The sequence below is a fragment of the Canis lupus genome, chromosome 5 (assembly GCF_011100685.1).
Source record: "Canis lupus familiaris isolate Mischka breed German Shepherd chromosome 5, alternate assembly UU_Cfam_GSD_1.0, whole genome shotgun sequence".
NCBI lineage: Eukaryota > Metazoa > Chordata > Mammalia > Carnivora > Canidae > Canis > Canis lupus.
The window spans coordinates 5,686,040-5,699,661 of NC_049226.1; the positions used below are offsets into that span (position 1 = coordinate 5,686,040).

At 35.6% G+C, this 13,622-nt stretch overlaps 1 protein-coding gene across 7 annotated transcripts in view; it reads left to right on the plus strand.

Annotated features, from left to right (window-relative positions):
• Positions 1-13,622, plus strand: part of ARHGAP32 (Rho GTPase activating protein 32) — a 291,250-nt gene that overhangs the window by 255,486 nt on the left and 22,142 nt on the right. For all 7 annotated transcript variants that reach the window (XM_038535656.1, XM_038535655.1, XM_038535653.1 and 4 more), the window contains 4 exons: positions 1,901-2,003; positions 3,814-3,958; positions 4,410-4,492; positions 13,449-13,556. In XM_038535656.1, the coding sequence (XP_038391584.1) occupies positions 1,901-2,003; positions 3,814-3,958; positions 4,410-4,492; positions 13,449-13,556 (439 nt within the window). The remainder of the gene's footprint in view (positions 1-1,900; positions 2,004-3,813; positions 3,959-4,409; positions 4,493-13,448; positions 13,557-13,622) is intronic.

Here is a 13,622-nt window from a genome sequence, read left to right on the forward strand (position 1 = left end):
GAAAACTGAGATTTCCCTACTCCACTGACTTGGTCATATAACTTTTTAGGCTCACAAGAGCACTTATTAATTAATCCATTTATCCATTTTGTACATTGTTTTAAGACATGCTCCTGGATTTTGGATGTACAAAGATGGATGAACCATGCTTTTGCTCCTTAAAGTATGGCTATTAAAGGATAAGAGTTGTATAAACAAACAAATAATATTTCAAAATGACATAGTTCTTTGGGCACCTACCACATTATGCAGCTACCACTCCTCATGAGTATTTAAAGAAGGCTTGCTTAAGAGTTATAGTTCAGTTGGGTTTTCAACAACAGCCAGCGTTTTTCTGTAGGAAGGCATTAGTAGGAAGAGAGTCCGGGGAGAGGAAATTGTTTTTTCTCTACGAGGAAATTGAGGGACTTATAAAATGACTGGTTTGTATGGCCAAAGATGAAGCTTCAATTGGCCTAGAGTTGTGAAATATGGAAATGTGGTAACAATAAAAAAGTGCAATTATAAAGGACCTTACATTATTAGGCAGTATTTTGCTAAGTAAAAATTGGCTTTCTAGTTGGACTGCTTGAGGTAGAGTCTTGTTTCTGCCATTGTTTCCTGCTTGCCCTTCGGTAAAACTTCGTCTCTGCAAGGTTCAGTTTCCTCTCTGTATGATGGGGATAATGATAGAGCTTTTCCTATGAATTTAAATGAGAGCATCTATTGTAAAACACTTAGCTTGGCACATTTTACATGCTCAAAAATATAGCTGCTTTAAGAAATTATTCAAAGCTAGGGAGTGTAAATTTTAAATGTAAATTGTAGGACCTAACAGAATTTAAAAGATAGAATACAGGAAGAACAAGGAGGCAGAAGAAGCAAGAAGTCTTATATTAATAAACTAATATTATATTACAATAAGTAAAATACATTAGCTAAAATTAACTTATTAAAATATCTTAGTAGTTTCATTTCCCAATATGGATGTTTCATCCCTTGTGTAGTAATTTTTTGCAGACCAAATAATGTTCTCCCAATCTTCTTTTCAGAGATTTTTAACTAACACTATCAAATGAACATAGTTACTAAAGCCTGTGAATTAATCAGTCTGCATTATAAGACAAAGTTCAAATTTCAGCTACTGTCCAGTTTTGAGTGATTATGAAAAAAATGTAAAATTATATACTTTGAACAGTCTTTTCTAGACTATAGGCCCAGAATGGCGCTCCATTTATGTCAGGTGTTCAGTGAGGTAACCAGAGAGAGTACCCTTCTTTTCTTTCTACTTATCGATGAGCTAATAGTATTAAGCCAGAACATTGACAATTTTAATGTAAAGACAGGCAGGAAATGACAAGATTCCTTCTACTTGAAATTGCTTTGACCTTTGCTTTATGTCAATGTTTTGTTTACTGGATAAAATTTACAATCAGCATTAACTACGAAAAGATGGAAGACACTTTTAAAAGTGAGAAATTGGAGCATTTATAGGCAATAATTATGTTGGGATACACATTAATTTTGTCCATTTTTTATGTATGAAATACAGCTGAAAAGCTGTATCTTTTTTCAAGTCTGATATGGTGTTAGGACAAAACATTTCATCTCAGTGTTGTGACATGACCTATACAAGACTGCCGCAGATCTTAGACTATCCTAATAATGAACAAATTCTTTCACTTGCCTAAATATAATGGGGGAGAATCCATCTTGATATTCAGGAACGTTGTCTAGTTTCAATGTGAAAATAAGTAAACATGACCTCATCACTTTGTGTAGTAGATTAATCTCTGCCACTTATAATTTTAATTTATAGATTTTATTTCGCTTGTGAAAACTAAGACATTCTCATTTTTTGGTGACTTTGTTTTGATAGAATATTCCCAGTTTAATCCATGTCTTTAAAAATTCTCTTCAGTGCCCCAGGTTCTTCAGAGCTGTACAGCATTCATTGAGAGATATGGGATCGTGGATGGAATATATCGTCTCTCTGGCGTTGCCTCTAATATCCAGAGACTACGGTAAAACTTTATCTGGCAGTTTCTTTTTTATTCCAGTTGTAATTTACTAAAATAAAATTATTTCAAAATTAAAGTCACATTGATTACCATAATTTTTAGTATTATAGTTGAGATAAAGTAGGAAGTAATATCCATAGTATTCTCTGTAGATGTTTTCCTGAATGCCATTTCTTCATCTGTTGTATCAGAAGACCATGGCTTCTTAACCTCTTCAATTCTCATATTTTGCCTCATTGCAGTATTGAAGCCCTTAGCAAATTTCAAAGTTTGAATCCAAGAAAACAATGAGAGGTGAAAATTTACATTTTAATAGAATTATTTCTTAGTTCTTAATTAAAATTGACAAGTGAAACTTACTATGTTAAACCAGCCTTGCAGCCCAGGAATGAATCCCACCTGATTCGGGATGAATCGTTTCTTTTTTAATGTCCTGTTGGATTCATTTTACTAGTGTTTCATTGAGAATTTTTGCTTCTATATTCATCAGTGGTATTGGCCTATAGTTCTCTTTTTCGTGGATTCTTTTATTTGGTTTTGGCCTCATAGAATGAGTTTGGAAGTTTTCCTTCCTTTTTCTATTTTTTGGAAGAGTTTGAGAAAAAGAAGTATTAACTCTTCTTTAAATGTTAGTAGAATTCACCCTTGAAGCCATCTGGTCTTGAACTTTGTTGGGAGATTTTTTTATTACTGATTCAGTGTCTTTGTTAGTTTTCAGTCTTTTCAAGTTTTCTCTTTCTTCCTGTTTCAGTTTTGGTAGTTTATATGTTTCCAGGAATTTATCCATTTCTTCCAGGTTGTCTAAATTGTTGGCATATAGTTTTTCATAAAATTCTCTTACGATTGTTCGCATTTCTATGGTGAAACTTCTTCCAATCTCCTTTAACGCTAGTGCTGTAATATATGCTCAATTGTGTGTATGTTAGGTGTTTTACATTCTTGCCCCCTCCTGAGAGACAAAAATAATGGTCTCCTTTATATGAGCAATAGAAATTTTATTTTTGCTCCATCTCTCAGATTCTAGTTTATTCTTAATATGTTATTATCCTTGTTTTGCATGGTGGTGCATGGTAAATACCATTATTCCATGCAGATTTTAATATTCTAATTGACCACAGAGCTCATCTCTGTTTTCAGGAATACATGTTTGGAAAATACTTAAATTGATTCTTGTGCTAAAGACAGTGTCAGTCTTTAGCTTCAGATGCAGCAGATCTCATATGCACATTGTCCACATACATACACTAACCCTCTAGCTTGATAAGTAGTCCCATGCCTGTAGATTAATACTAATTAACCTCCTGCAGAGTGAGCCTAACCTGCCTTAGTATACTAAGCACAACTTTCATTTCACTCACTTTAAACTATAGATTTTGCTGGCTATAAAACTTGGTTAGCTAGAAATTGCTTTATAATATTTCTGGCTTCCTTATTACCCTTCTTCAATGGAAGTATTCTTGAACTATACATCTTGTACCTGAGGAATTTCTGTATAGAATTGCTGCTAGTCATCTCTAGCTTGCAGAAATGCCAAAATATTGGATATTCAAACCACTGGAAATTTGTAGTTCTGTTTTCAGATCTATGTGTTAAGAGTTGTTCATCAATATGCATTTCAGAGATTATTGTCCATTTTAATATTAGACCTATGCCCACTTGTCTTATGATCAGACATCCAGTTAATGCTGAAGTCCAAATGTAACTTAATACAATCACTTGAATAAAAACATTAACTTTGCTTTGCTTATATATAAGTCCTATATTTGCTTTTTCTTCAATAAAATAATTTTGTTTTGTCTCTCATCTTTGTTAGCCACGAGTTTGACTCTGAACATGTCCCCGACCTGACAAAAGAACCATATGTTCAAGACATCCATTCTGTGGGTTCCCTCTGTAAGCTATATTTTCGAGAGCTCCCAAACCCTCTGCTCACGTACCAGCTGTATGAGAAATTTTCTGTGAGTATTGTTTTTTCTGTGAGTAATTAAAGTCACTTTTAATCAAATTCTCTTTGGAGTTTTGCTGTCATTTTATTCCAAATGTGTAAAGATTGGTTTGGTCATGTAAGAAACAGTTCTGTGACTAAAATATCTCCTTTAAAGAAAACAAAACACAGTTATTGCTAGCTAGTCCATAGTCTTCATCGTTTTCACATTTTCTTTCTTTTAGTTTCTGACTTTGATCCACTAATCTTATCACACTTAATATTGGTTACCATAAAGTTTTAAAAAGTTATCTTTTAATAGATTTCAATGTCCACATAGTATGGAAGCAAAGTTTACTTTGTTGATACTCTGTATTTCCTTGTCATTCAGCATCAAAAGGTAGAGTAAAAACTGAATTGCTTTTTTTTTTTTTTTTTTTTACCAACAAAGCCTACTGGTTTATTTCACATTGTGGTTGTTGCAGGATGCTGTCTCAGCAGCAACAGATGAAGAAAGGCTGATAAAAATTCATGACGTCATCCAGCAACTCCCTCCTCCGCACTACAGGTGAGTCACGTGTTGTAAGATAGCATCCAAAAGTACAAATCAGTTGATGTGAAGAGTAGTTTTTTCCTTGGGTTTCTAACTATTTAAATTTCCACGGAGTTCTATTTAAACTTACATTTGTTCAGACGTTATGTTTATTTGTCATTGTATCCCAAGGCCTGGCACAGTACTGGCATCCAATAACCACTTAGTAAATGTTGAATTAATGAATAAATAAGTGAACAAATGGATAGTTGATTAAGCCTGTTTTGTTGTTTGATTTGTTCTTTTGAGCCACTGAGAAATATTGGGGTGTATGATCACAAGTAAGAGTACTTTACTTGTGATTGCGTGGATCCAAAATACGGACACAGTACTGGGGGCCTGTTTACTTGTTTTCTTTTTTCCAACCCTCTTTCCTTCTTTAAAAGGTGTCTGTGTAGACCCACAAAATCTAACAGGTATCACAGAATTCTTCCTCAAGAGACTCTCATATCTATAAAGAGCTCAAATCTTGGGTGTTTTGTTCTTATTTATTGGTTTTGTTGTTGTTGCTGCTTTTTAAGATGCAATTTATTTGTATGTTAATTTGGACTTTTAACTTTAAAAGATTTTATTTATTTATTTATGAGAGAGAAAGTGAGAGAGGCAGAGACACAGGCAGATGGAGAAGCAGGCTCCATGTGGAGAGCCTGACTTGGGACTCCATCCCGGGTCTCCAGGATCATGCCCTGGGCTGAAGGTGGCGCTAAACCACTGAGCCACTGGGCTGCCCTCTCAGAAATATTTTTGCCCATATCTGAAAAGACCCGAATAAAATTGAAGATGACTGCTATTTAGTGAGAGAAAGAAAATGGTAAACCATAGATGATAAAAGCAAAAGGCAAAATTCTTAAATTTCAATTATTTTTTAAAAATTTTTTTCTATTGGTGTTCAATTTACCAACATACAGAATAACCCCCAGTGCCCGTCACCCATTCACTCCCACCCCCCGCCCTCCTCCCCTTCTACCACCCCTAGTTCGTTTCCCAGAGTTAGGAGTCTTTACGTTCTGTCTCCCTTTCTGATATTTCCCACACATTTCTTCTCCCTTCCCTTATATTCCCTTTCACTATTATTTATATTCCCCAAATGAATGAGAACATATAATGTTTGTCCTTCTCCGACTGACTTACTTCACTCAGCATAATACCCTCCAGTTCCATCCACGTGGAAGCAAATGGTGGGTATTTGTTGTTTCTAATGGCTGAGGAATATTCCATTGTATACATAAACCACATCTTCTTTATCCATCATCTTTCGATGGACACCGAGGCTCCTTCCACAGTTTGGCTATTGTGGACATTGCTGCTATAAACATCAGGGTGCAGGTGTCCTGGCGTTTCACTGCATCTGAATCTTTGGGGTAAATCCCCAACAGTGCAAGTACTGGGTCGTAGGGCAGGTCTATTTTTAACTCTTTGAGGAACCTCCACACAGTTTTCCAGAGTGGCTGCACCAGTTCACATTCCCACCAACAGTGCAGGAGGGTTCCCTTTTCTCCACATCCTCTCCAACATTTGTGGTTTCCTGCCTTGTTAATTTTCCCCATTCTCACTGGTGTGAGGTGGTATCTCATTGTGGTTTTGATTTGTATTTCCCTGATGGCAAGTGATGCAGAGCATTTTCTCATATGCATGTTGGCCATGTCTTCTTCTGTGAGATTTTTCTTCATGTCTTTTGCCCATTTCATGATTGGATTGCTTGTTTCTTTGGTGTTGAGTTTAATAAGTTCTTTATAGATCTTGGAAACTAGCCCTTTATCTGATAGGTCATTTGCAAATATCTTCTCCCATTCTGTAGGTTGTCTTTGAGTTTTGTTGACTGTATCCTTTGCTGTGCAAAAGCTTCTTATCTTGATGAAGTCCCAATAGTTCATTTTTGCTTGTTTCTTTTGCCTTCGTGGATGTATCTTGCAAGAAGTTACTGTGGCCGAGTTCAAAAAGGGTGTTGCCTGTGTTCTTCTCTAGGATTTTGATGTAATCTTGTCTCACATTTAGATCTTTCATCCATTTTGAGTTTATCTTTGTGTATGGTGCAAGAGAGTGGTCTAGTTTCATTCTTCTGCATGTGGATGTCCAGTTTTCCCAGCACCATTTATTGAAGAGACTGTCTTTCTTCCAATGGATAGTCTTTCCTCCTTTATCGAATATTAGTTGACCATAAATTAAATTTCAGTTATTGACAAAGAAATAAATGCAGCAGATGTTTTGGTAATGTACATATTAATTTAGTGCTTACTTTTTCAAAATGACATTGTTTATAAAGATGTTTTAAAACTCAGCACTAAATTTGGCACTAAATCAATACTAAATTCTTTTAATTTAGGTAAGTAATCTCTATACCCGATGTGGGACTTGAACCCACAAACCCGAGATCAAGAGTCATGTGCTCTTCTGACTGAGTCAGCCAGACACCCCTAAAATTTTTGATCAACCTTAAGAATCAGTGCATTATTTTTAGTCCATGCTATAGCTATAAATCATAATAATCAAGAGCCAGAAGGTAACTTAGCACTGACTCATTGTCCTGTTAATGTGCCCTGTCTTAAGAGGAGTTTAGGAAATTAAAGAGGTTATTAAGGACCCACTGAAGAGTGAAAAAAATACAACACAAAGAGCTTCTGTGAAGGAAGCTCAAGAAATTCAGGTATTCAACCTGGAAAAAGAAGGCTGAGGAGACAGATCTGATAATACAGTTATTGAAGAATATTTAAGGAGAAAGAAGACTTTTTTTTTAGTTTACCAGAAAAGGAAACCTGGTACAGTATAATGAATACTAGCTTGGTACATCTGAATTTGAGTTTGCAACTTCATCACTTCCTTCGGTGACCTCTCTAAGCATTAATCTCCATATCAGTGAAAAGAATACTAATAATACCCTCTTAAGAGGATTTTCTTTTGATGTTAAAATGAGATCCAATGTGTGAATGAGTCTGGTCCTTAGTATTTTATTCTTTTAATAGAAAGCATAGCAAGACAGATGATTAGAATTAAGCCAAGATTTCTTGGCTTGATAGTTTTACAGGAGGTACCATGTAGATCTATCTTTCTTCTCTAAATTAAGGGGGAAAAAAAAGACCAATATAACATTCATATACACATAATTTTAAAAAGTCAAACATTGTACATAGTTGACAGTAAAAAACAGCAGTCTGCCTACTGCACAACTCCCCTTACTGATTTCTCCTTAGCTTCTGTTTCTTTTTTTTTTTTAGCTTCTGTTTCTGAATAACATGCTTATGTTCTTATTTCTTGATTTTTCATTTTTAGATGTTTTTACCTTTTTAAAAAAATTTTTTTTATTTATTTATGATAGTCACAGAGAGAGAGAGAGAGAGAGAGAGAGAGAGAGAGGCAGAGACATAGGCAGATAGGGGAAGCAGGCTCCATGCACCGGGAGCCTGATGTGGGATTCGATCCTGGGTCCCCAGGATCGCGCCCTGGGCCAAAGGCAGGCGCCAAACCGCTGCGCCACCCAGGGATCCCATTTTTACCTTTCTTTTATGGTAAATGAAATTTTACTGTCTTTACCCGCCTCCCACCCCCCTGCCATACCACACAAACACATTTCCCCTTTTCTTGTCTTCATCCTGTGGTTAGGTTAGCATTTGGAGTTAAAACCAGTATTCACTGTATTGTAATAACTTTATATTATTTACAACTGCACATAATATATACTAGACCTCTGTTTCTTTTCTGAGGTAACTTCGTGTGTGTTTTGGAGCAGTTGCCCATTTTTGGCTTGCTCCTTTTCTGTTCATCACTAGTTTATCCCTGAAACACCCTCGAGGGACTTCAGACTTATCAGGCAAGCCTTTTTTTTTTTTTTTTAAAGTTTTGTTGTTGTTCCATGAAAACATCCCTCCTAGAGCCTCTGTCCCACTACTCAGTCCCTCTGTCCGGGCCGATTGCTCTCTAGACCTACAACACTGCCAACTCTTTCCCCCCTCATTTTGGAAATTCTCTTCATTGCCTCCTGCACGAATTGAATCCTTCTTTTTGGGATCTCTTGCTGTCACTTCTCTTGTGTGCACTGCCTGCTTTGTTGTAGACATCTTTGGTAGCTTCCTGAGGAAAGCTATAATGGAAGTAAATGTTTTGAGACATCGAGATGAAAATGCTTTTATTCTACTCTTGCATTTGATTGATAACTCTAGAGTTTTAGTCTGTAAGTCATTTTTTCCCATAATTTTGGTGGCATTGCACTGTTGTCATCTAAGCAAAAATGCCACAGTGATATCTGATTCTAGTCTGCCAGTGCTTAATATGACATATTTTATTTTGTCTATATCCTTTCTGGATGCTTTTATATTGAGAATATACCTAGCATTCTATTTTCATATTGACTCATCTTGGGGTGGATTCTTTTACTTTATTTGCTGTGGGGTTCTCGGTGGGCCTTTTCCATCGGGGAACATGTGAGAAATTTTCTTACTGTTATTGCTGTGATGGTTCTCATTGCAACTCAAACCCCATACCTTTTCTCTATTCTCTTTCTGGTTTTATTGTAGCTCTTTTTTTTTTTTTTTTTTAAGATTTTATTTATTTATTTATGAGAGAGAGAGAGAGAGAGAGCCAGAGGCACAGGCAGAGGGAGAAGCAGGCTCCATGCAAGAAGCCTGATATGGGTGGGACTCAGTTCCCGGACTCCAGGATCAGGCCCTGGGCCGAAGGCAGGCACTAAACCACTGAGCCACCCAGGGATCCCCTTATTGTAGCTCTTGAACCAATCTTTCATTTTCTCTTTGTCAGTTCTCATGTAAAGATTTCCTCCAGTCCACTTCTTGATTTAAAAAACAGTTATTTCCAAGAACTTCCTTCTTGTTTCTGTGAATGCTCCTACTTGATAGCATCCTTCTCTTTATCTCATGGATATGGATATAATCTTTTCTCCCTATGAGAATATTACTGGTAATTATAGGTTTTGTTTTAAATTGTTCTCTGCTTGTCACAGTATTTGTTCCTTCCTCATTTGGCAGCTCACCTTTATCAAGACTGCAAAAAATTCAATAGATTGTATAGAAGCAGGAAACAAAAATTCTGTTTTTAAAAGTCATGTTTTATAAGTGTGATAGTATTTAACTTCACTGTGAATTAAAATCTTGAATAAACAGAGAAACCCTTTAAAATTGGCTTTAGGTAAGCTTAAAATTTAAATATTTAGTCAAAGTGGTTTAGAGACAGAAACCTGTCAGGCAAAAAAAACAAAAAAACAAAAAAACCAAACTTATATTGCCTTAGACACCAGTCAGTGCATTTTACATAGGGAATAGAGTATTGGTTACTATTGTGGGTAAATTAAGAGAACATCAGTAAGAAGAGACAAATATGGAGAATGTATATGTGTGTATGTATATAAAGTACATGTTTCTCCTATATATTTTATATTTTATATAAATAAATCTTCCAACATGTTTTTATTTATATCTCATATATTTATACCCCGTTGTTTAGTATATTTGTGTTATCTACTATATAATGTCTATGTATTATTGGCATTATAATGTAGGGAGTTTGGAGCCAAATTGCCTCTATCAGCTGTGTGACCTTGTGACCTTGGGCTAGTTCCTTTGCCTCTTGGGCTCAGTTCATTGTTTGTAAAATAGAGAATACTGTTACTTTTCTATTAGGATTATTATGAATATTAAAGGAATAGCACTTAGAACAAGGCCTGTTATATAAGTACTGTTTGAGTTAATTACCTCTATTATTATTGTGATAACAAGCATTTACTATTTTGTTTTATCTATAGTGTGTATATATAAATGTATGTGTTTATAGTGTTGCCTATTTTATATATAATCTCCCTAAAACAGGCTCCTTGAGGTCATGAATTTTGTCTTATCACTGTATTCTCAGAATAGAACCTTGCACATAGTAAATATTCAATAATATATATTGCATACACATTTTATATATTTTATGCACCATATGTTTTATAGTTTGCTATACATATATATACACACACACATACACATTTGGTATACATATCCCAATATTATTTTCTGTATTCCTAATGTACATTACCTACAATGTATGTTGACATGTTTTATATATATTGTTTACTATATATATACACACACATATATATCTCATTGTATATTATATATAATTCCTTGTGATATATCTCCTGCTATGTAATGTATTTTTATATTTTAGTGTCTTCTACATAATTTGAGTGAGTATTAATCTCCATTAATATATTTCTTTCCATCCAGACTTTTTAAGATTTTAGCATTCACATTTCCTAACTTTTTAAATGTTCTTGAAAAAACATGATTTTTAATAGTATTCCCTTATGTGAATGGGCTATATGTTATTTTAACCCTTTCCCTAATTTGCTTGCTTGTTTTGTTTCTTTTTTTTTTTTTAATTTTTATTTATTTATGATAGGGCGAGAGAGAGAGAGAGAGGCAGAGACACAGAGGGAGAAGCAGGCTCCATGCACCGGGAGCCCGATGTGGGATTCGATCCCGGGTCTCCAGGATCGCGCCCTGGGCCAAAGGCAGGCGCCAAACAGCTGCGCCACCCAGGGATCCCACTTGTTTTGTTTCTTAAATTCCACATTTGAGTGAATCAAATAGTATTTGTCCTTCTCTGACTTATTTTTCTTAGACTTATACTCTCTGGCTCCATCCATATTGTTGCAAATGGCAAGATTTCATTCTTTTTATGGCTGAATAATATCCCAGTGTATGTATACACCACATCTCCTTTATCCATTCATCCACTGATAGACACTTGAGATGCTTTCATAATTTGGCTATGGTAAATAATGCTGTAATAAACAGCGGTGCACTTATCCCTTTGAAGTAGTGTTTTTGTGTTTTGGGGTAAATACCCAGTAGTTTGATTATTGGATTGTAAGGTAGTTCTACTTTTAACTGTTTGAAGAACCTCCATACTATTTTCCACAGTGGCTGCACTAGTTTGCATTCCATGGTAGGTTTTTTTCTCCCTTACTTTTGAACATCACTGTGAGGACCATCCACTTACGTGAATTTTGGGGACAATTTAGGGTTTTTTTTTTTGGACAAAGACCTGAAAGTGGAATTCTTAGAAATCAAAAGATACTAAAATTTCTTTCCCAATATACAGCAATTTCCCAGTTGTATTCCATGAAGATTTAAGCAGTTTGTACTCTGCTGAATATGAAAATGCTCATTTCATGCACTCTGACTAAAATTCTCCATGAGCTTTTAAAAACATTGTTACAATGAGATACATGAATAAATTGCTATCTTCGTTGTTTTGAGTTGCATTTCTCCTAAATATATTTCTGAAATATTTCAGTAGTTCTCTTCCTTCATCTACTCTCTACTGAAAATAATAAAATTTTACATGTTTTCTAAACACATTTCTTAAGCTTCCCACCTCTCTACACTGTCTCCAGACCAGCCTCACTTCTGTCTGTCTTTCCTATTCAAGTATGTAGAGGAGGGACCAAGAAGTACCTTTGTACTAGAGAGCAGTGGCAGTGGATGCTGTTGAATGAGAGACTTTGGAGCCGCGCTGATGATCTTGATTTGAGACAAGCGCTGCTTGTCTGTGTCACCTGAGCACACCTTGGTTTTCTCCTCCATGAAGTGGGGAGTGGTAGCCCTGTGCTGGTCAGGCTGTCATGGGAACTTGAGGAGATCCCTGTAGAAAGCATCTTGAACAGTGCTTCTAGCTGCTGTCTGATTTTGCTTCTCAGATTCCTGTTGGGCTCATCTTGGTCTTTGAGACTCATATGCTGCTCACAATTTAACTTTCATTACCATTTCAAATAACAGTCTTAAACTTATGTCTCCTATTTATTGTCCTTAATAGTTTTCAATCCCTATACATATAGGACAGGACACTTGAAGAGATGTAGTAGCTACTCAGTAATACCTCTGTGTATTTCTCTGATTTGACTTGCATTAAAAAACTAATTATGCTTTCTTTCCAAAAATATTATCCCCTGTTATTTAACAGGGGATATCCCCCCTCTCTTTACATAAAGATGTGTGTGTGTATACACACCACATGTTTAAATAATTCCATATATATAAGTACACATATATGTGGAATTGTTTAAGTAAAGCAAATAAGATAGACCAGAATATTAGATTTTGGAATAGGCCTTCTGTTCTAAGCACATTTTTTGCTCAACTATTCTCTTCCTTTGGTGCCCACTGCAATTTTTCTTTTAATATTTTAGGCCTGTGAAATACCGTTTTCTTTTATTTATTTATTTTTTATTTTATTTTTTAAAGATTTATTTATTTATTTATGATAGACATAAAGAGAGAGAGAGAGTCAGAGACACAGGAGGAGGGAAAAGCAGGCTCCATGCTGGGAGCCTGACGTGGGACTCGATCCCGGGACTCCAGGATCACACCCTGGGCCAAAGGCAGGCGCCAAACGACTGAGCCACCCAGGGATCCCCGCAAACCGCTGAGCCACCCAGGGATCCCCCCATTTTCTTTTATAAAAGAAAAGTTTAAATCCTCTCCTGTTAGCGTGTCTGCTGCAAGTAGAACAGCATAACTTGATGATATCATTTGTCTAGAAACCAGCTTTGATGGACGATGTATTTCACTGGTGAAATACATTCAAACTAGATGTCTGACAACCAGGAGCAAATATTCCTAAAGATTTTTTAAAACTAAAGCTGTTTTCTTGGAACCAGTCCTATCAGAAACGTTAATTTCCTACCGTATCTACCTTAGACTTTTTTCTTAGAATTCTGTAGATGTGATTACTGTATATAGAATATAGAATTCATAATATTCTCCTGACACTTCTGTGGTAATCATAGTATTCAGACCTAAGAAGCAACAAAAGATTTTGCTGGAGTTTGTGTGGTTCCCTTTTCTATTTCCATTGAAATCTTAAAAATTAATTAGTGGTGCTTCTATACTGCTACATACTGTTTCTTTTTGTTAATATGTTATATTGCATTTTCCAGAACGCTGGAGTTCCTGATGAGACACTTGTCCCTTCTAGCTGACTATTGTTCCATCACAAATATGCATGCAAAAAACCTAGCAATTGTTTGGGCTCCGAACCTGCTAAGGTAAGTTGCATTTGATTTAATGACCTTAAGTAGAACTAGTTATCTTAAATCAAAATATAATTCATC